This window comes from Aplidium turbinatum, chromosome 3, assembly GCF_918807975.1.
Source record: "Aplidium turbinatum chromosome 3, kaAplTurb1.1, whole genome shotgun sequence".
Lineage (NCBI taxonomy): Eukaryota > Metazoa > Chordata > Ascidiacea > Aplousobranchia > Polyclinidae > Aplidium > Aplidium turbinatum.
The window spans coordinates 14,130,066-14,150,662 of NC_137474.1; the positions used below are offsets into that span (position 1 = coordinate 14,130,066).

Sequence of the window (20,597 nt, forward strand, 5' to 3'; positions counted from 1 at the left end):
AATAATTCAATTCAACAGCAGAAAAGTAACCATCGAAAGAATCAACCAGCATCTTTAAATGGAAAATAACTTCATTTTTGACATTTTGCACCAAAAAGTTATTTGTAATTTTATCAAGAGAAGGAAAATTAGCAAGGTTTACATTTTCAATTCTGCGAGATCACAGGGATAGTTTTAGCTTGAAAGCTTGAATTTTTTCACAAGCTGTAACCACATTTATCTGTTGACCTTGAAGCGCCAGGTTTAGCTTGTTTAGGAGATGCATGATATCAGAAATATAAGCCACGCTTTGAACGAATTCATCACTTTCAAGTGAGGCAGCTAGGTTAGAATTTCGATGTTGTAAATACAACTTGATTGTTTCTCAAAGTTCAAAAAATCGTGACATCACTCGCCCTCGAGATAGCCACATTTCAGTGTGGTATAGCAGAATGTAGTGTTGATTTCGTTTTTCGGCACAAAAAGATTAAAAAATTCTGTGACTCTTGTCACTGTGAAATCTATTTGAAAAGCTGCTATGTGGCCCAAGGATCTTCGTACCCCTTGATGTTCAATCTCGTATCCTCAAAGGGCACGAGTACCCCCGGTTGGGAACCCCTGCTCTATAGTCTATATATACAGTATACAACTATACATTTTATAAAAACAACCAAGAAAGAGTTTATGTTAAAGTAGCCGTGACGTAAATTTCAAACCACTGTGATTTTACTAGGAGTGCGCTATACATGGGTCAAAAATACTTTTTTTGTTATTCTTCATTGGGGACAGTTTTTTTCCATTCCATTTAACCTATCTCAACATAAAATGACAAAATTTTTGATCTTGTATCCAAGAAAAAAGTGTGCAGAGCAAAAATCCAAAATGACCGCTATTTTCCATAAAAAATCACATTTTTAGCCATAACTTTGCTATTTTGGGGTTGTTTTCACTGGTTCTGGTGTCCAACCCTATGTTTGTGGGGTCAGGCAATCTGTTAGTGCATATCAGAAAAGTCACTGACGATTGGAGGTTGACTTAATGCTAATTTTTACCAAATTTATCGTTTTTTTTTTTACTTTTGTTGGGTTATTTCTTTAAACACAGTATCAATTTTAGGGGCATTGTTTAAAATGTAACATGGTTTTCTTCGAGAAAAAATCCAAGTTCCTGAAACTGTCACAGGGACAATCTGTTGCTCCATAGTGTCCTGAATGTTATCAGAGCCAGGTGGTCGCTGCCAAGTTTCATCTCCTGTGCCAGCACGCGTCAGATAGTCCACTCGAAATGTTCCATCCTCATTGCCATCAAGGTAAAACCCAGCGTGTCATCTTTTGTTTTCTCCCACATCCCATATGACGGTAAGTGATTTGTTTGGCTGGAACACCAGGCCTTCCTTATCCAGGTTTTTTTGTTGGTCGGATACCAGTGTATGGAGAAGAGTTGCTCGACCAGCATTAAGATCAACATCCCAATACTTACGCTTGCACTGCAGTTCTACTTTTCCAGCCTAGATGCACAATTGCACATCTCCAAGAAGAAGATGATCAAGATCGCTTTATGGAGCATTGTCTTCCATTTCACATGTGTCCACTGTCCATTCTACATAGTAGTCCCGGAGGGTGTGTATGTTTTTTTCAGCAAGATCACTGCAGAGCTGAAGAAGGATGTCAATTAACAAATCCTGGTTTGCTCGTTCCACACAGTCAAGGAAGGGTAGTTGTCACTCGGTATGTATAATTTGCAGGTGCTTTGAATCCTGCTATGACGAAATCATTCTCAAGGTAAATTTTGCAAGCTACAACAAGATTATTAAGCGGTGTCTTGGCAAGTAACTGCTTCATGTACAAATGCAAGCATAGACTGCACCTGCCTGATATGCAATTCAATTAAAATATCGCTCTTTGTAGAGGCTAAACGACTTATATTTTCCAGCTACCTCTTAAATCAAATCAAAATGTTCTGCTAAGATGCTGTCTCGCCATTTCCCTCATGGGCTAAGAGCTGCCAGAGCAGTTTCACAACCACAGATGTTTTTCTGGAGGTAGGCCTGCAATGCTGGCTCTTTCTTTACAATGAGTTTACGTAGACTAATTTTGTTTTCGAGAGCTGTGAGATTGTCTGTATCAAGCCATTCACATGTATGGGACTTCCAAAGCAAATGATATGGCACATGCTTTAATGACAGTTGTTCTGCAACACATATATCAATCTTGAGATTTTTGCTTGCCGCTGCTGTCGTGAGGGCATCAATCTGCTCCCAAAGACGTATTACAGTCCAGAGAGGGTCATTGGCAGCTACCTGTAGTCTCTTCATCGTCTCAACAATAAGGGCAACTATTTGGTCTCTATCTTCAAAGGCAAAGACTTCTTCTCTGTGTAGTGTCAAAATGTAGAGTTACTTTTGTTGTGGGCTTCTTATTTACAAAGGCATTTGCAGCTGCTACTTCCTAACAGAGTTTCTTTTTGTGTTTGAAGTTTTTTATTGATTTAGCTAAAGGCCGGGCAATTTCATACAGTTTGTAGTCTGCTGATGCTCGGAACAAAAACCACGAAATACATTTAAAAACTGGGTATTTTTGTCAACTATACCATAACTCTATCCGTGAAAGTTAAACCCTACTTACTATTGCTTAAACAGATTGCCTGACCCCACAAACATGGGTAAGACACCACAACCAGGTAAAAATACCCCAAAATGACCAAATTATGGCTAAAAACATGATTTTTCAGGAAAAATGGCAGCCATTTTGAATTTTCGCCCTGCCCACTTTTTTCTTGGAACTTAGACCAAAAAATTTGTGATTTTTTGTTGAGATAGGTTAAATAGAACACAAAAAAACTGTCCCTTTAGTAAAACTAAAAATTGCCCATTTATAGCCCACTGCTAATTTTACGCACTTTGCAGCTTTGGCCAGTATAGTTTTACTTAATAGTTTAATGTTGTTAAACAAAACTTTGAAACATAAAGATGCTTAAATTGGCCGTTTCTTCACTCAAAAAAGAATAATTATAATAATACCAGCAAAGTGCTTGGCTGTGAATAAATAGCTGACCTTCAAAATGCGGAAAGAAATAACTTACAGGCTTACTTTAATATATCAAACATTTCTGAGCAGAAGTCATAGAAACTAATATCCACAAAAATGATATGGCTGAGTGGTTTGGAGTGTTTGTTAAAATATCAATTCAAGTTTGCAGAGATTTCTAAAACTATGTACAGTATATACATTAGTCTATACTGTATGAGTAGTACTGAGTGGGGTACTAATATAATGAAATGGCCCAATTCGGCGAATCTAATTCAGCAAATCCGATTCGAAGTCAATTAAAAAAAAATCCCATTTTGGAGACAGCCTTTTTCGGAGAAAAGCAATTCGGAAAAATTTTCGAGAATTTGTGGGGATTATTTAGGTAAGCGGTTTTTGTGTTTACCTTTCCATACCCAATACCCATGCAAAAGGTCGGACAATTAACTCAACCTATCACACTGACCAAGAAATTTTTACAAGACAAACTAACAATCATTTCCGAGGAGTTCTGTAAATAATTCAATGCTAACACGCAGCCAGTAGGCTACTATGCTTGGTCAAAATTAGTATTGTTTTTGGAAGCTTAAACTGTATATATAAGGTAGCTTTCAAGTTGCTGTATTTTTGTTATTAGCATAGCTGACAAAAGCGACTGCAGCAAGTATGAGTGCTAGACCAAGTAGCTCAAAACGAGGTTGATTAAACATCGAAACAAATTTTTGCTTCATATGCGGAGAGTAGGTACACATTTACCTTCTGATTCTGTAAAGCTGCCCACCAGCCACAAGCTTGCCTGGGCTAATAAAGTTAATTCATTACGTTTTAAGGAAGCGATTGCCAGAGTCGCCACTGATATGTCGACCGTGCTAATGAGTCATGCGTAACAACTATGAATGGGCAATTGGGAATTGGATCTTAACATGCATGTCTTTAACCATTACGGCTTTGCAACCTTTTCCTCTCGTTGATTATGTCACTGTATTTTATTTCCACAATATCGTTTCTTCTGCATTCTGACAAAGAAAACTAAATATACACAGTGTAGGCTACAACTGTAAAAAATGTACTTTTAATGGGGAGGTTATAATCGGGAGGTATTAATAATAATCGCTATAAAAGTTACCAAAACAACTTTCCTATGGCGGAAATATATCGAATGGGATTCGAAGTATGCGTAACTAGGCCTCTAAGCTCGTTTATTTTCCCAGAGACCAAGCATGGCTTACCAGAGCTGCTTCCCGGCGGCCAAATTCTAGTGCCCGGCAGCCAAAATAAAAAATCCAGTTAAAAAATGTGTTCATAAAACTCTGTTTAAAACTGATATCGTGTTTTTGCGTTGACTCAAAGAACAACGCAAACAAAGACCTGAAACATATTTGCAGCTGCATTTAAATGCACTGCTTCACACGTAGGTGTAGAGGTAGTCTTCGAGTTTTTATAGGACGACAGCAACGCTCATACTTTGCCTTGATGGTGAAAACATATTGCGAATGCGAGTGAAGGGAAAAACATTTCGAATACCAACACAATGGAGAAATGTTGGTTTGTGGACGCCGGCCTAACATAGCCTACTGGCACGGTAGTTTCGAAGATCATTTAACGTTTGATAACTGTTAATTTTTTTCTTGCTGAGACTTTAGTTGAAACTTTTTCGTTGACAGTTTACTTACTCACTGTTTGGCCACTGCTTTTTAGGCTGAGGGTTTATTAACCTCCAGTGTTAATCATGAAACGCCGTTTGATACCTGGTATTTTCTTTAGTTAAAACTTTTTCGCTGACGCTTTACTTGGTTAACCTCTATTATAAGCTAATTTCTTGGAATAAACAAATGCCGCTGTGGAATTTTAGAACTCTCCAAAAAAGACTTTCTCCGAATCAGATTGTCTGAATCGGATTGTCTGAATCGGATTCTCCAAAATAGATACCCCAAATATGTGGAGCCTATATCGTTGAGTTTGAGCTGGTCAGAAGTACTGTGCAGTTTTGGTCTTTTTCTGTTTATAGATTTAGTTAACCATTGTATTTTTTTCAGATGTAGTTAATTTGTATGTATATTATTCCTGAAGAGGACATCTTGTGATGTCGAAAACGTTCGATACTTAATTTGATGCGTAGTTTTATGTTTATGTAAATGTAATAAACTTGAAGATGTTAAACTTGATCACGTTGCTCGGCTTCGTATGCCTATGGTTCAACAAGACAAACTCTCTACCGAAGCTATACCCCAAATAATAGCACATCACAAATATAACCTGGTAGGTACAGAACAGTGTTCAATTATTTTGTGTGTTGATCATAAAACTTAAAAATTGATCACTTTGCAAATGTGGTAAGCGCTACCTTGACAATGTTTTCAACGCTTTTTTTCGGCTTGTTTGATGTAATGGTTGAAACGCTAATTCACTGCTGCATTGCATTTTCTTGGTTTTTAAACATTTACTGCAAAACAAGCTGGCTTGCAGTAAATTTTAATCATTAAAAATCATAGAAACAAATCTGTATAGCGTGACGAGTTATGGCATCAGACTGAGCGTAGAAGCATGCATACGTCTTAATAGTACCTCCAGATCTTGATAAAACATCCTCACGCCAACAGCCAACGTCCAATGCAAAACAAATATACAGGCAGGGCTGACATACTCTGTCCAATCAACGCCTTTCTGTAGTAGTAACTTATAAGTCGCGCTGCAGTCGGTGGAGATAATAGCAGTCAGCCCAATAAGCCTAAAAACACACATGAAAGTAGACAGAGTGAATTTGAAAGTGCAGTATTTCAGTTACCAATTTATTACTATTAAAGCATTCAAATGCAAGTGAAACACAAACGATCAACTTCGAGTTCAGCGCAGGGTGTGGTGGACTCTACTCAAAATTGAAAAATAAGATACAAATATATTAGCAAGGCGCCTAACTTCGAAGTGGCCAATTTTTAAATTTTTCATTGTTTAATTTCTTATTTTACCAAATGGTTGAAAAGATGTAAGTACTGAACTCTCTTGTCACATCAGTTACATATTTCAAATACTAATGTACATACAACTGTCTTTTCATGACAAAGCTAAAGACTAGGTAATGCAATACCTTGAATAGAGGGCATCTGGTGGAAGCCATGTTTGCATAAACTGCATTTGATAAACATTCAACAGCAACAACTGAAGAATGGTGAGAACAGTGAGTGCAGCCCTGAAATCAAATAAAAACTTAACGAATATTGCGGGTAAATTTTTGTTTTTGTGTTTCAGTAAGAATCCAAAATTCAACCAATCTATATTTTCTTCGATTTGGTTTCGTTTTTCCCACTTTGCTCTGAAGACCCAAATTGATCCTATCTTACGTCAAAGCAAAAGGATTTACCCAAACTACCCAGCAAGATTAACGTTGATGTGTCTTGGCATTAGAGATGAAAAGCCCGACTTTTATTCCGGACTGCCTCGTAATCCATTTGTTTTTGGTATCATTTGACCGGTGAGAGAGTGGTGAGGGGGTCTTCTAAAATCTTATCCACTGACACAAACTTTAAATAACAAAGACCAATTTGATTATAGCCAAAAAAAGTTAGATAAAAGGTCACCTTCAAACATACCTGAGAGCGGCCATTGCAGGAACTAGCAGGGAACTATGAAGAGCCCACATTATGGCGTGAATTATAAAAACAAACAAGTATACGAACGAGATCAGGTTAGGATACGCGATTCCTGAAAATAAAATCTGCATAATGCATATGTGGACAAGATAAGGGAAAAGGGTTAAATGTTTGGGATCAAAACTAAAATGAAGACAAACACCAGTTCATTAAAACGTCAGTTGACGTTGCTAAAGATATAATTGATAATTAATCGCAAAAGTAAACAAAAATCTATAATACATGTTGGCTTTGAGACGTTGTTAAAGCAACGGTACTGGACAGAAAACAAACAATAACAGCATTGCAATGCAGTTTTGAAAGATTTGTCACAATATGTACCTGCTAACGCCATAAACAGCAGCGTCAAACACAAAATTGAAGCATTTTTTAATCGAACTGAAGAGGATTTTGCAGTTTCTTGAAAATGCTCCTCTCCTACAGAAGTAAGAGCAATCATAGTAGCTGAAAAAAATATACGTTACGGTAACTCAAAATACAAAGTATCAAACATGAACGTGATTTTACAAGTCAACAAGCCCGTCCTTTTTTCACTGAAAAATGTGAAATCAATGTTAACACAAAGCCATTTAACCAACTAGGAGAAAAGACTATAAGTCGCAACAATTCTTTTTTGTAAACTGTTGGGGGTGCCAGTGTACCTAAATATGCAAACTCAATTAGTCTAATAAAATCTGGGCTTACTATTTTTCTTTTTTTGTTGAACAGAACAGGCGTTTTCAGCCCACAACAGTGTAAACGCGTACCAGTAAAGGTAAAAAGAAAACCTTTTAATTAATTGTTTCTAACAAAAAATGCCAATGCAAAAAATAACTGCAATAAATGTTAAATACACACGTACCAGTTGCTTTCCTCACGAAAGCGTATGCGGCAAAGGCGACAAGAAAAACCACGAAGTCCGGTAGGAGAAGTCGGACAATATTTCCGGCATCAGCCTGATCAAATCTAAACAAGAAAATGGAGAAACAACGTTACTGAGCAATTAAAAAGTCAAGCACAAGTCTCTGATAAGAATAAAAGTTTGAAATTCAAAAAAATAATATTTTGTGATAAACTGTGAAAGAGTTGCGATTGCGTCAGATGACAAAATGTAAGCTCATCCACACAAAATGTATGAGGTTTTTGTTTGCAACTGCAAATTCACCTGTCAAATCCGATATATCGCGCAATGCTTTCTGCATCAGAACCTGAACATGAAAAATATATGCACTAAAACTGAACCTTTGGCAAACAATGATATCAAACAACATATAATACATGTACATTGTACATTACAGCATATAATTATGTCTATATGTTATGTGGTTGACAACGCCATATGATTTTTATCATATTATCAATTAATCATCCATTCGTTTCATGTTTAATGGGTGAGACTTGGCGTTTTTACGTGCTAGCAAGGGTCAGTTTTTACAATCCTTTTGCAGTGCTTTTTCCCAAGCAACAGAATATCAATACAATTACAGTACAGAATATTGTAGAATGGCACAATGCTTAATTTAAGTGTAAGGTTATAAAACACTGATTACAGTTCTGCAAATTGAATGAGGTAGTATTCTCAAATGTTATGCAAAACTTAGGCTTTCCAACCAAAGTTTGCCGAACATTAAGTTTGCATTAAAAAAAAGTTCAACATACAAAATATAAAAAAATTAATTCAAAGACAATACGTCAACTTACATCCTGCTCCAACTAACGACCCGTAAGGTTGAGTGGCTAACAAAGCTATCTGAAAGGCTGCATGACCCAACAAAAATAATCCTGACATTATGGTCAAGGCGAGGGTAAAGGCTGCCCATGATGCTAAAAAATATAATCAATTCAACATTTTAAATAGTTTTTCAAAAAGGTTTGCACTCCTAATATTGTGCATTGAGCTACATAACTATTAACTATGATACAGTTGCTTTATTTGTTTTGTATGAAATTCTTTATAGCTGACAATACTTTGCAAGCAATCCAATATAGCTTAATAAACTAAACGCCTCCTAACAAAATATACAATACATAGTCTTCTTCTTCTTTCTTTCGTTTGAGACTAGATCAAATCAATACATACTATAGTAAGTCTACTCAACAACAAACATTGCTTACTACCAGTAGGTCAATGAAATGGGTTAACCCTATTTTAATACGAGCTGTTTTCGTACGCGGAAAGCACGTCACGGGCTATCTTAGCCCCGTGCTAATTAATCGCTAATAACGGGAGCTATGAAAACCACAGAACCAAAATAATTTACAAGGTAATAGCCATGTATATTGTGAGTACAGAAATTAAATTTTTACTCAACAAATTTATTGAAATAAAGTGTTTGAGATGAAAAAACGTCAGAAAGTCGGTTTTTATTTTAATTTTCCGAAAATGGCTTCAAAATTGAATTTTTTTAAATATAACTAAAATAAACAAAAAATTACTTTTGCTCATTAATATAAGGCATTTTTGAACGTTTCCACACTTCAAAGTAATTGCACTATCATTTGTATTGCACTTACATTAACATATATATAACCACCATTGCACGAAAATGTCTAGTCACCTGAGACGAAATGCTTATTGTAAAGGGCAGGAAGGTATAAAAATGACCAGCTTAGGTTTAGAAAATTCGCAAAGAAGAAAAACTAAAAGTCAAGAAATTTCACATTTCTAGCATATTTCCTTCTGTGAAATATTTCACTAATAGAGTGGGGCGTCCCATGACCATACTAGTAGAGATGACCGGCTATGTCACATTTTGAAGCCTTAAAATACCGGGCCGACTGTTCCGTAACAGTTCGGCAGACAAAACACATTACTTTTGCCTTAGACATGAATCGCAGGTTTGTAGACGTTGACTCAATGTAAGGAAGGTTTGTAAATTGAGTGCTGAAATATTGCGCAGCTGGACATTTTGCTTGATGGGAGTGAACCATGAAGTAAACTCATACGCAGTTAGTCACAGCGTAGGCAAGTCTAGCAGCTAGAGCAGTGGTTCTCAACGGGGGGTCCGCGGACCCCAAGGGGTCCGTGAAGCGCTTTCAGGGGGTCCGCGAAAGTTTCCCAGTTTTCAGCATTACTGATAAATTACAAAATTTAAAAATTGTTTGTGCTTTGTTTATGTATTAACCTACAGTGATTCTCAAACTGTAAGTCGCAACGCACTGATGCATCGTTTGAAATTTCAAAGGACATGGCACAAAGGTTTAGTTTTTTAACTAAAAATATAAGGCTATGTTCAACTTGATTCTTTTGATACAGCAAGTTGTTGATCAATGATTAACTTAGAAATGCAAACGTTAGTCAGCAGTCTATCACCACTCACAGTTTTGCAATGACTGCAATTATAACGAACTAATATTGATTACAAATGAAAATTTCTTTGTAACAGTCGTAAGTATTCTATTAACTTTAGATAAAATTTGTAGAAAAACATCAAATGAGCATATAAATTACTGATGTTTGATCCTGTGTGCCAACATAGCTCATAAGTCATAACATAATTTCGTCAATCTCATCAATTGCGTTGCGAATTGAGCAAATTCTTCTAAGTGTGTTGCTTCGAAACTTATGTATGCCTAACATTATGTAAGATATGATTCCATAAGGCATAAGGAGACGCGATATACCAAAATTTCAAATAGAATTTTTTAGGGGTCCGCGACAGCTTCGAAGGCACCAAAAGGGGTCCACCAAGACAAAAAGGTTGAGAACCACTGAGCTAGAGTGAAAAGGAAAACAATATAATATGTGCAGTTAGTTTTCATGTGATATTCTCAAGCAACATAGCACAGAAAAGTAATACACGGTACCGAAATTATGCAGCTGATTACTGAGCAAATCAAGCTTCTGATATGCAATGGCTACCCAAGCCTAGTTGTATCTTCACTTCAGCATACTTTTTAATTGCTACTGTAGCCTATTTTAACTTTGTAGTCAGTTCACGAAAGGAAAGCAGGTTAACTTCATGTTTGCAAAACTAAACCAGATAAACCAATCGTTTTCTGTCAGCAAAATATTGTAACTCTTTGACCAATGTATGAATCGTAATGCAAGTCTTGGAATGTAAGATGGCCTACTATACAATAAAACATGACCGCGAATCGGTCATGATCTGTAGTTAACATGTTCAAGTAGATGACGGACTTGTTGTTTCATTGCATTTTATAGGAATTAAGTGACAAAATGCCTAATAAATGCGTTGCGTTTGGTTGCAAATCAGGCTACCTTACTTCTACTACCAATATTTCTAAGTTTGCTTTTCCTTTGGATATACAGTAGTGTAGTGTTGCTGCCGCAATGGATAAAATTTATGAACCGATCTAACTGGGAGCTTACAAAAAAAATCTGTTTTGTGTATAAAACATTTTGAAAAGAAGTTTATAAGTTATGGTAAAAGAAATAACCTCAAGTGGCATCTAAATCCAGTTCCGACAGTTCACGCAATTGAAGCATCAAAACGCCCATCAGCTTTACCAACTCCAGCAGCACCCAAAATTCGTATAAAACACCCTGATGAACTGGTAGACGTTTCGCAGAAAAACAAAATATTTGATTTTCAGTGACATAACTGAGGCACACTGCGCATATGGTTTCCAGTACTGTCGGGAATAAAACTTTTTGATTATTTACAACATTATTTCTGACAAGTTGTCTGGCTTTCCCAAGGTTGCTGAAGCTGTTAAAGTAGATCGAAATTTGCATGTGCAAAAAGATTTGTTGAAAAGAGATATTCAATTTTGGAAAGAGGATCTAGCTGCAAGTGATCCATACATTTCAAGCTTTGAAAAGTTTCAGGAAGATGTGGATGAAGTTGCCATTGAAATGTTTGACGCAACATTATCTTCTAATAGTGCAGAAGTTGGTTTTACAATAGCCGGTTATATTGCAAAAAACTTGTTAAACGCTCCAAATGTGCAAGGTGCAAAAGTTTACTTACAGCCGATTCTGCAGCTAAAGCTCCTTTGTACTTTCAGCTTTTGTCAAGGGGGGCTTCAATGTACGTTCTCAGCCACTTGCTGATTTTGTTTGTAGTGCTTTTGCTGTTTTAGATGTTGTTGAAGAAAAGGTACGCAAATGTGGATTGCCTTGTCGAAAGGCTATGCAGTAGCCTATGTTTTAAAAAAATATATTTTCTTCGGTGTAAAGTTTACATGTGACACACATGTGGTCTGGGGCAACCACTTTGCATCGAAAATTGTTGTTAATATTGATTATAATAATTACCAAAAGATAATAAATGAGTCAAAAAGAAAGGGTGACTGTTATAGTCGTCATTTTATTTACGTTGAATATATGTAACTCGTGACCAGCGTCACTACATAATCACAGTTCAGCGTTTTCTGGTACAGACGTTGGAATTGATTACCACCGCACTGCGCGTGTAATCAATTGAGCGTTCTGCACCACGTTCCTTAGTTGATTGTTTTGCGTTTCTTTCTTGATATATATTGAGTTGTTTTTGTGCACATAAGTCAGTAAGTACAAGAGGTAAATGGTTTTCTCACTTGGTTGGCTATCGCTACAATTATTATTGTTTATTTTATATTAAACGTCTGGAAATACAACAGACATTTAACTGGCGTCTTCGGCAGGATCTTTACAGAATATCTACAGGATTTTAGAAACATGGAGAAACTGATCGAAGTTCTGCAACAACAAATTGCCAACCAAGAACGCCAGACGAAGGAGCAAATTGCCAGACAAGAGGAACGTCAAGAAGAACAAGAAAGGCGCCACCAAGAACAACTACGAGAAATACGAGCCCAAACTTCAAGACCACAGCCAACAACAATACAACAACAGGTATCTTTACCTAAGTTCGTAGCGTTCGATGCCACCACTGAACTGTGGGCAGACTATTGGAAGAGGTTTAACACCTTTGTAGCAGCACATTCAGTCGCACAAGACAAAATGCCGCAGGTTTTTCTCACCAATCAATCACCTACAATCTACAAAATGTTGACAAATTTGGCTGCGCAGGAAACAAACCCAAAAGAAGTCAACGATCTCACCATGACGGAAATTACAAATTACATGGCTCAACAATTCGACCCAAAACGCTTCATCGTGAGGGAGCGATTCCGTTTCTGGAGCGAAATGAAGCGCAAGCCCGGTGAAACAGCTCAAGAACTAGCCATCCGCATACGCCAGGCAGCTGCCACCTGTGACTTCTCGTCCATTTCAAATCCAGTGGACGAAGCTTGACGTACTCGTTTTATTTGTTCAATAGATAACGAGGCGGTGCTTAAGGCGTTATTCAAAATCAGAGCTGATGAACTTACTTTCAAACGTGCGGTGGAGGTTGCATCAGAAACCGAAGAGGCAGCCAAGGTGGCCAAAGAAACTGTTTACGGCACTACACCAGTACCAGTTGCGAAAGTAAGGACCATCAGCAAACCTCCAAAAACTAGGCAACTTACAGGTACTTTCTTTTCTTCTAAAAATAAAAAATGCTATCGCTGTGGTAATTCCAACCACAACGCCAATGACTGTAGGTTTAAGAAAGCCACTTGCCATTTCTGCAATATTACGGGACACTTACAGAGTGTTTGTCGAAAGAAAGCTAGACAGTTCAAACCTTCTAAGGTAAATTGTATCGAGGAAATTAACATGCTCTCTAGTTCTTGCAGAAAACCTCGAAATTCAAAGTTGAAAGTACCGATCTCCATGAATTCGGTAACCACACACTTAGAACTGGACACTGCTACAAATGGAAATTTCCTTTCCAACGACGTCTGGACTCGGGTAGGCGCACCTCAATTGCAAGCACCAGTGTCGCAGTTCCAATCTGCTACCAAGCATCTAGTACCAATCAGGGGTTCTTTCACGGCCCAGGTAACTTGTCCTTCCACGGGAAGGTCAGATAATATTCCTTTTGTAGTCACGACAGTCAAAGGACTGAACTTGCTAGGTCGTGATGCAATTTCGTCTTTAGGAATTTCTATCGATAAATTCCTTCTGTCTAACTATTCTACTTTACAGAGTATCCAGTCATACGACAAGCCTGATAAGAGTCTGGAGAAAGCATGCTCCCTCTTATGTGACGAGTTCAAAGATGTTTTTAAGCCTGAACTCGGGTGCTTACGAGATTACGAACTAGACATAGATTTTAAGTCTGATGCTAAACCTGTTTTTCTCAAACCTAGGCCTGTACCTTTCGCGCTAAAGGAGGACTTAGCACAAGCCTATGATTCGGGCATTGCACGTGGTGTATGGACACCAGTTCAGTTTTGCGATTGGGGCACACCGGTTGTTCCAGTCCGTAAGCCTTCAAACTCTTCAGAAGCGAAGGCCAAGTTACGCATATGTGGCGATTATTCAGTCACGGTGAACCCTTCCCTGGAGACCCATCGTCACCCGTTACCCTTACCAGAAGACTTAATGCAAAAGTTGGGTGGTGGGTACGGTTTCAGCAAGATAGACTTGGCTGATGCCTACAATCAGATTCGACTTGGTCCTGACAGTCGAAAACGACTCGCATTAAGCACTCACCGTGGCGTACTTTTACAAAATGTTTTACCTTTTGGCATATCTTCTGCTCCAGGTTATTTTCAGAAGATCGTGGACGACCTTACAGCCGATCTTCCAGGGGTTGCAGTCTACCTAGACGACATTCTTGTCAGTGGCACTACTGCTGAAGAGCATCTCCAGAATCTTAGACGCCTCCTCGATCGACTTCACTTAAAAGGCCTGAGGTGTAGGAAAGACAAGTGTAAGTTTGCACAACCTCAGGTAGAGTATCTCGGACACATTTCGTCCAGGCAGGGCATCTCCAAAGGTCCCAAGGTAAACGCCGTACTGGAGATGTCTGCCCCCACTGACGTATCTTCTCTTCGTTCATTTTTAGGGTCCTTACAATTTTATTCGAAGTTTCTACCGTTGAACGCTTCTACTGTAGCAGAACCACTATACCATCATCAGAAAAAGGACATTCCTTGGAGATGGGGAAAACAAGAGGAAAACTCTTTTGCTCAGCTGAAGCATCATCTATCTACTGATGAGGTTCTTACACATTTCAATGCGTCACTTCCGGTAGGTATCGCATGTGATGCTTCTAGTGTGGGCATTGGTGCTACTTTGTTTCACCGTTACCCAGATGGCACAGAACGGCCTATAGCAAACATTTCAAAAGTATTAACAGCCTCTCAGAGAAACTATAGTCAAAATCAGAAAGAGGCTTTGTCGATAATTTTTGAGCTAAAGAAATTCTATCAATATCTTTTTGGTAGATCATTCATTTTGGTCACAGATCCTAAACCATTGCTTAGTCTTTTTGGCCCGACCAAATCGACACCTTCTTTGGCAGCAAATCGTTTGGCTCGTTGGGCACTGTTTTTGTCGCAATTTACATACACTATTGAGTACAGGAAGACGAAGGATCATCAAAACGCTGATGCTTTGAGTCGCTTACCAGCAGGAGGGGATAAAGTCTTCAATGAAGAGGAAAGTGCGGATGACATTGATATCGTCTGCGCTATCGATGCTTTGGATTTGCAGGTCCAGACCCCAAATGCTGCCTCACTACGTAAAGAATCTTCTAAAGATCCTACCATTTCCACGGTAATGCGTTTCATTCATGAAGGATGGCCGGCCAAGTCTTCTCCACAAGACCAGGTCAAACCGTTTCGTAAGTACGCAGACTCTCTTTCTACTTGTTACGGATGTCTACTTTACGGTTCCAGAGTGGTCATCCCGTCCAAACTTCGTCCTTCCGTCCTTCAGTTGCTTCATGAAGGACATTTCGGCATTGAGAGAATGAAGCAGCTGGCAAGAACGTCCGTCTACTGACCAAACATCGATCGAGACATAGCGGAACTTTGTCACAAGTGCAGTAGCTGTGGCGAATATCAACCGCAATCTAAAACCAAGGTCCAATCATGGACGGTTCCAGAAGCACCGTGGAGTCGCTTACACATAAATTATGCGGTAGAATTCATGGGTTACCGTTGGTTACTCAGCATTGATGCTTTTTCTAAATACCCATGTATTCATGCTACTACTTCCTTATCTTCAACAGCTACTATCAACCTGCTAGAAGAAGATTTTGCTCATTTCGGCTATCCCCATACTATAGTTACCGATAATGCTACTACTTTTAAATCCACAGAATTCCAAACTTTCTGTAAGGAGAGGGGTATGGTGCACATCACGGGTGCCCCTTACCATCCGGAAACCAATGGAGCGGCGGAGCGCCTCGTACGTACGTTGAAGCAAGCACTTTGCAAATCTTCCCTGCCCCCAAAACAAGCCGTCTTGGAATTCCTACAGCAATATCGACGCACGCCCACTCCGAGTGGCTACTCTCCAAGCCAATTACTCAACAATCGTCAGATTCGAACCAAGATCGACACGCTTCTCCCCACACCGTCTCAAGTGGTACCTCGACAAAACCCTCACAACACGGACGCCTCTGAAGTTACAAAACGACATTTCAAACCGGGAGATCCCTATTACGCGCTTACGCGCTATCATTCACTCCACGACGGAGCCAGGATCCTCGTTGGGTTCCAGTCGAGGTGATTAAGCGACAGGGTAGCCGAATCTTCCTGGTACGTCTGCTGCCACATGGTCCGACGTGGAGGCGCCATATGGACCAACTGCAACCTCGCTATGCATCATCGGAGGACCAGGAGCCGGGAGAAACTCTTGCACCAACAGTCGACTCCTCCGCTGTCTCCACCTCAGCTCGAACGGATTCGGACGACACACGGACTGTACCGGAATTCGGGCCATACAACCCACGAAGGTCGAGCCGTCGCCGCAGACTTCCGGCCCGTTTCGGACTTTGAGAGTTATTGTTTAATTCGGTGTCTTGTTCATATTTTTCTTTGTGCATAAAAATTATCTTAATAATTATCTTAATTTATTAAGACAGAGCATGAGCCCTTTATGTGCAAAAAAAGAAATGCTTTACGAAGAATTGTGTTACGAAGAATTAATTTTACAAACAATTGTTTACGAAGAATTGTTTTACGAACAACTGTTTACAAAAAACGTTGGACACCGTCATATTTATTTGGGTACAAGTCAATTAATCATCACAAAAAACACTACAGCTTTAATAAGTGTAGAATAGATTATGAATATTCAAAACCTAATGAAATATGTTGTATATACGGTACTCAAACAAAACAGTCTTAATACTTAATACGTACAATGTACATTAGATGAAAGAATGTACCTATTTTTTCAGGTGCCAATCTTGGAGAGTAAGGAAGAGTTAATGCAAAAATCAAGTAAATACATGATAGTAGATTGAAGCGGAAAATCACACCTAAAAATTGAATTGGTTTAAAATCAATTTAAAGTAGGGTTATTTTCACAAAATTGTTGAATTGAGCAATTAAACATCTCAACAACCGCTTGACTAATATCAACATACAAAGCATAATTGTAATGAAAATTTTCAACTTATCTATTTCCTTGAGCCTGTTGTGGAGAAATAACCCATTAACCTATACTTTGACCTTGAAATTGACTATATGGAAAAGAGCCTCAATGATATTTTGAAAGATGGAAATTGTAGCTTAAATATATATAACCTTTCACGATATGAATAAACCAAAAGCGAATGAAGAAACACATTGCTTTAAAGAAATATTTAGACAAAACTGTGTGTTTCTGCAAAAGTCTCAATAATGAAACTTAATCATTTTTGCACATTCCCTTTATCCTTGCAAATTGAAACTTTAATAGTTTAATATAAGTTTACCAAAATTAAAAACATGGTTTATACTGATGCATTTAAGTTCAAAACATTTATAAATCATAATAAATCTTACTTCCTGTTAATGTAATGGGAATGAAAATCCAATAAAGAATCCAAGTGATTCCAAATATAGCTTTGTTTTTCATATTGAGATAAAATCCTCAACCGACCAACAATAAACACTTGTACTTTGAATTCTGGCAGTCTAAATTTAATATTCTTATTTCTCACAAGTGCTCCATACCCCAGTGATCAAATGCATAAGCTAGGCTTTGTTCATCATCTGAAATATGCATATTTAACATGAAATGTTTAATTCTTTAATACATTGTTATTTTGATTTTGACCAGACAGAATAAGCTTTCTTGTCCAATTCAAAGAAAAAGGACAATTTTGTAGCACTTGTAGCTCATAGAGCTCTATGCAACTCCATCCTGCACACAGTGATGCTGACCCAGAGCATGAGCCCTTTATGTCTAATAACTTTGATTGTCATATGAGAAGAAATCACCTTGCAGCAGTTGAAAGTAGAATGCTTTACCAAGTCTAAAATTAACAAAAGTAAGAAAGGTAAAGTTTCTTTTAATTTGTTCATCTAAAGATTTGACCAGGACTGCACTACATAACAAAATTATGAAAAAAAATTGTTTGGTTACATTTTTTAAGTGTGTCTGTATGACTTTCAAGCACTGATTCCAAAAATGCTATCAGTTTTTTTCTATCATTGATCGTTTTCAAGTTACGTTGATTTCCCTTTTATATGAATTTTTATATACTGTAGACTTTTTTTGCAATTATGGTTGCTATGAACTGTGTCTGTCAGCATTATGATGTTGTAAATCGGTGTCTTATTTGCTTCAAGAAGTGAAAGGGCACGTGGTAGTGTTAAATCTAGCAGAAAAAATGCTTTTATTTCTTTTTTCAGAAATTTTACCGCATTGCATTTGTTATGTATTTGGATACTACATCACAGCAGTAAACTCCATATATAAAGTTGTAAAAGAAACAAAGTAGGTCTATTGGACGGCATATGCACTACACTTTAGGATGGACATTGGTAATCAAGATTAGTCATGAGCACCACATGTAATCTCGCAGCTGTCGATCTAATCTTGAAGGATGGCAGAATGGGTTCTGGAAATGTTATTCCAGCAGTTCTCAACCTGTGGTCCGCGGGCATTTGCCTGGTGGTCCGCGAGCAAAGTCTGAAATCGTTGTTTTTTAACCCTTTGCATAAAAGTTGTTAATTCTATCAAGGCTCAACCACTAAATTGTCATCTCTTTGCTTCATTATGTTCGAGTATGGATCTTGGTCATGAACAGCTACTGATGCATACTCAAGTTCGCTGGTTATCAAGGAGAAAAGTGTTTAAAGTGTTTAACAGACTGTTTGTGTTATGTAATGCTGTTGGGTTACTGTTCTGACTTATTTGGCTGACATTTTTGAACAACTGCAAATAACCTTAATTTATCGCTGCAAGGAAAGCAGACAAATTTACTTACCCTCAGTGATAAGGTGTCTAATTTTACAAAAAAAACCTTATCTTTGGAAGATAAGATTATTGCAGGGTAAATTTGACATGTTTGATCAATTGTACAAATTCACTGGGAAACCAGAAAATGCTGAAATCAATACACCATTAACTGGGGATGAATTTTATTTCTGATCTTACTCAGTCATTGCAGAATCAATTTAAAACTTTTATTTTTATCAATAAAAAGATATCAAAATCTCTCCTTTGTTGGTTATGGTTAGTTTTGGTATAAATACGTTTAAAGCAATGCCTTTGCGATCAACATTTGTGACATGTTGAAAGGTAATATTAACGCAATATTTGGTAGTCAAACATTCGGGAATCAGTACCCAATCCCTTAGACCAGGGTTGTCCAAAGCCTGGCCCGCGGGCCGCATGCGGCCGCGACCTCCTTCAATGCGGCCCACCGCCTCTTCTAGAAAACTTTTAAAAATTACCGTATATCCTCGCATATAAGCCGACCCTAGAAACACAACCTTAAAATGGTAAATTTATAAAAATCCGCATATAAGTTTTATGTTTAATTTGTAATGAAATGATATCTGTTATGAAAGAGTACAATGTACAACGACACTACAGCACTCTTCATGTCACTGGCTATGATAAATACACTGGTGAGGCGCGGCGAGCCCTACTCAATGATCTCAAATCAAACCTGCGTAAGCGTCAAGAAAACATGTTTCAATTAGTGAAGCCTTCGTCTTCTACAACCATTGCTTCTTATGATGTATCACTTTTGATGGCTAAATCCAAAAAACTTCAATGTATTCAATGCTCCGCTGACTATAACTATATCAGAAGCCGATGACGATTTGCAGCTTGAATTGTGTGACTTGCAAAGTGATCAGTTTTTATTAAGCAAAGCTACACTGCCAATCACTCAATTTTGGCCTCTTCTTTCTGAACAGCATTATCCTAATTTACGCCGTTTTGGATTGCACTTGCTGTCAATGTTTGGCAGTACCTACCTTTGTGAAGCAGCATTTTCCGCAATGAAGTCGATTAAATCCAAAGAGAGGAATCTACTTAACCCATTAAAAGCCGCCACAAGTTCCCGTTGCTCTTTTTAGGAAATATTTCAGCCACAAAGTTGTATTGTCATAACTTTTGAATTAGTTTAAAAAAATTTGATCATTTTTGCTTTTTTGATGCATTTTTTTGTTTGCCTTTTAAAAGGACACCGGCCACATAGTCAAATGTAAATCTCGCGATACCTTAACATAAGAAGGTGTTTGTTTCGGTAGAAATTTGTCAGATCTTTCTTAAAGGACGTTTCAAAGTTATTGTATGAACATATTGTATTCACGGTAACCATCGGCGAAGCTAGTGGGGGGGTGTCCCCCCCCAGTTGGCAGTCTCCCCCTCGGTCGGAAGCTTGTGGCATTAGAATATTTTTAAATGTAAACGAAAAAGCATAGTCAAAATCTTTTTGAAATGGATTTGGCTCGAATTCTATTTGCTGGTTCCTACTTCACGCGTTCAGGGGTGCAAAATCATGGTCCGCCGCGGCGGCACAAACCATAGCGATACGCCACTGACAGTCGTCGGCTCCAGCTCGTGACCGAGCATTAGTTTCGTCATCAAATCGAATTTGGCTTTGGATGGTGATGTCATATATGGCTTTGGAGGCCAGTGTATGATGGAAAAGACGTGGGCAAAAGTCACATTGTATGGGGGGTAAGGATTGTATGGGGGGAGGGACGTGGTAGTTTTAACTTTTCTAGT

General features: G+C 38.1%; 1 protein-coding gene across 3 annotated transcripts in view; it reads right to left on the reverse strand.

Annotated features, from left to right (window-relative positions):
• The window catches only part of LOC145767574 (piezo-type mechanosensitive ion channel component 1-like), a 125,030-nt gene extending 107,452 nt beyond the window's left edge, over positions 1-17,578 (reverse strand). For all 3 annotated transcript variants that reach the window (XM_082579423.1, XM_082579422.1, XM_082579421.1), the window contains exons 1-9: positions 17,411-17,578; positions 16,810-16,902; positions 8,333-8,455; positions 7,797-7,839; positions 7,494-7,597; positions 6,974-7,096; positions 6,593-6,704; positions 6,091-6,192; positions 5,571-5,733 (exon numbers count right to left, since the gene is read on the reverse strand). In XM_082579423.1, the coding sequence (XP_082435549.1) occupies positions 5,571-5,733; positions 6,091-6,192; positions 6,593-6,704; positions 6,974-7,096; positions 7,494-7,597; positions 7,797-7,839; positions 8,333-8,455; positions 16,810-16,902; positions 17,411-17,483 (936 nt within the window). In that variant the 5' untranslated portion in view covers positions 17,484-17,578. The remainder of the gene's footprint in view (positions 1-5,570; positions 5,734-6,090; positions 6,193-6,592; positions 6,705-6,973; positions 7,097-7,493; positions 7,598-7,796; positions 7,840-8,332; positions 8,456-16,809; positions 16,903-17,410) is intronic.
• Positions 17,579-20,597: the final 3,019 nt, after the last annotated feature.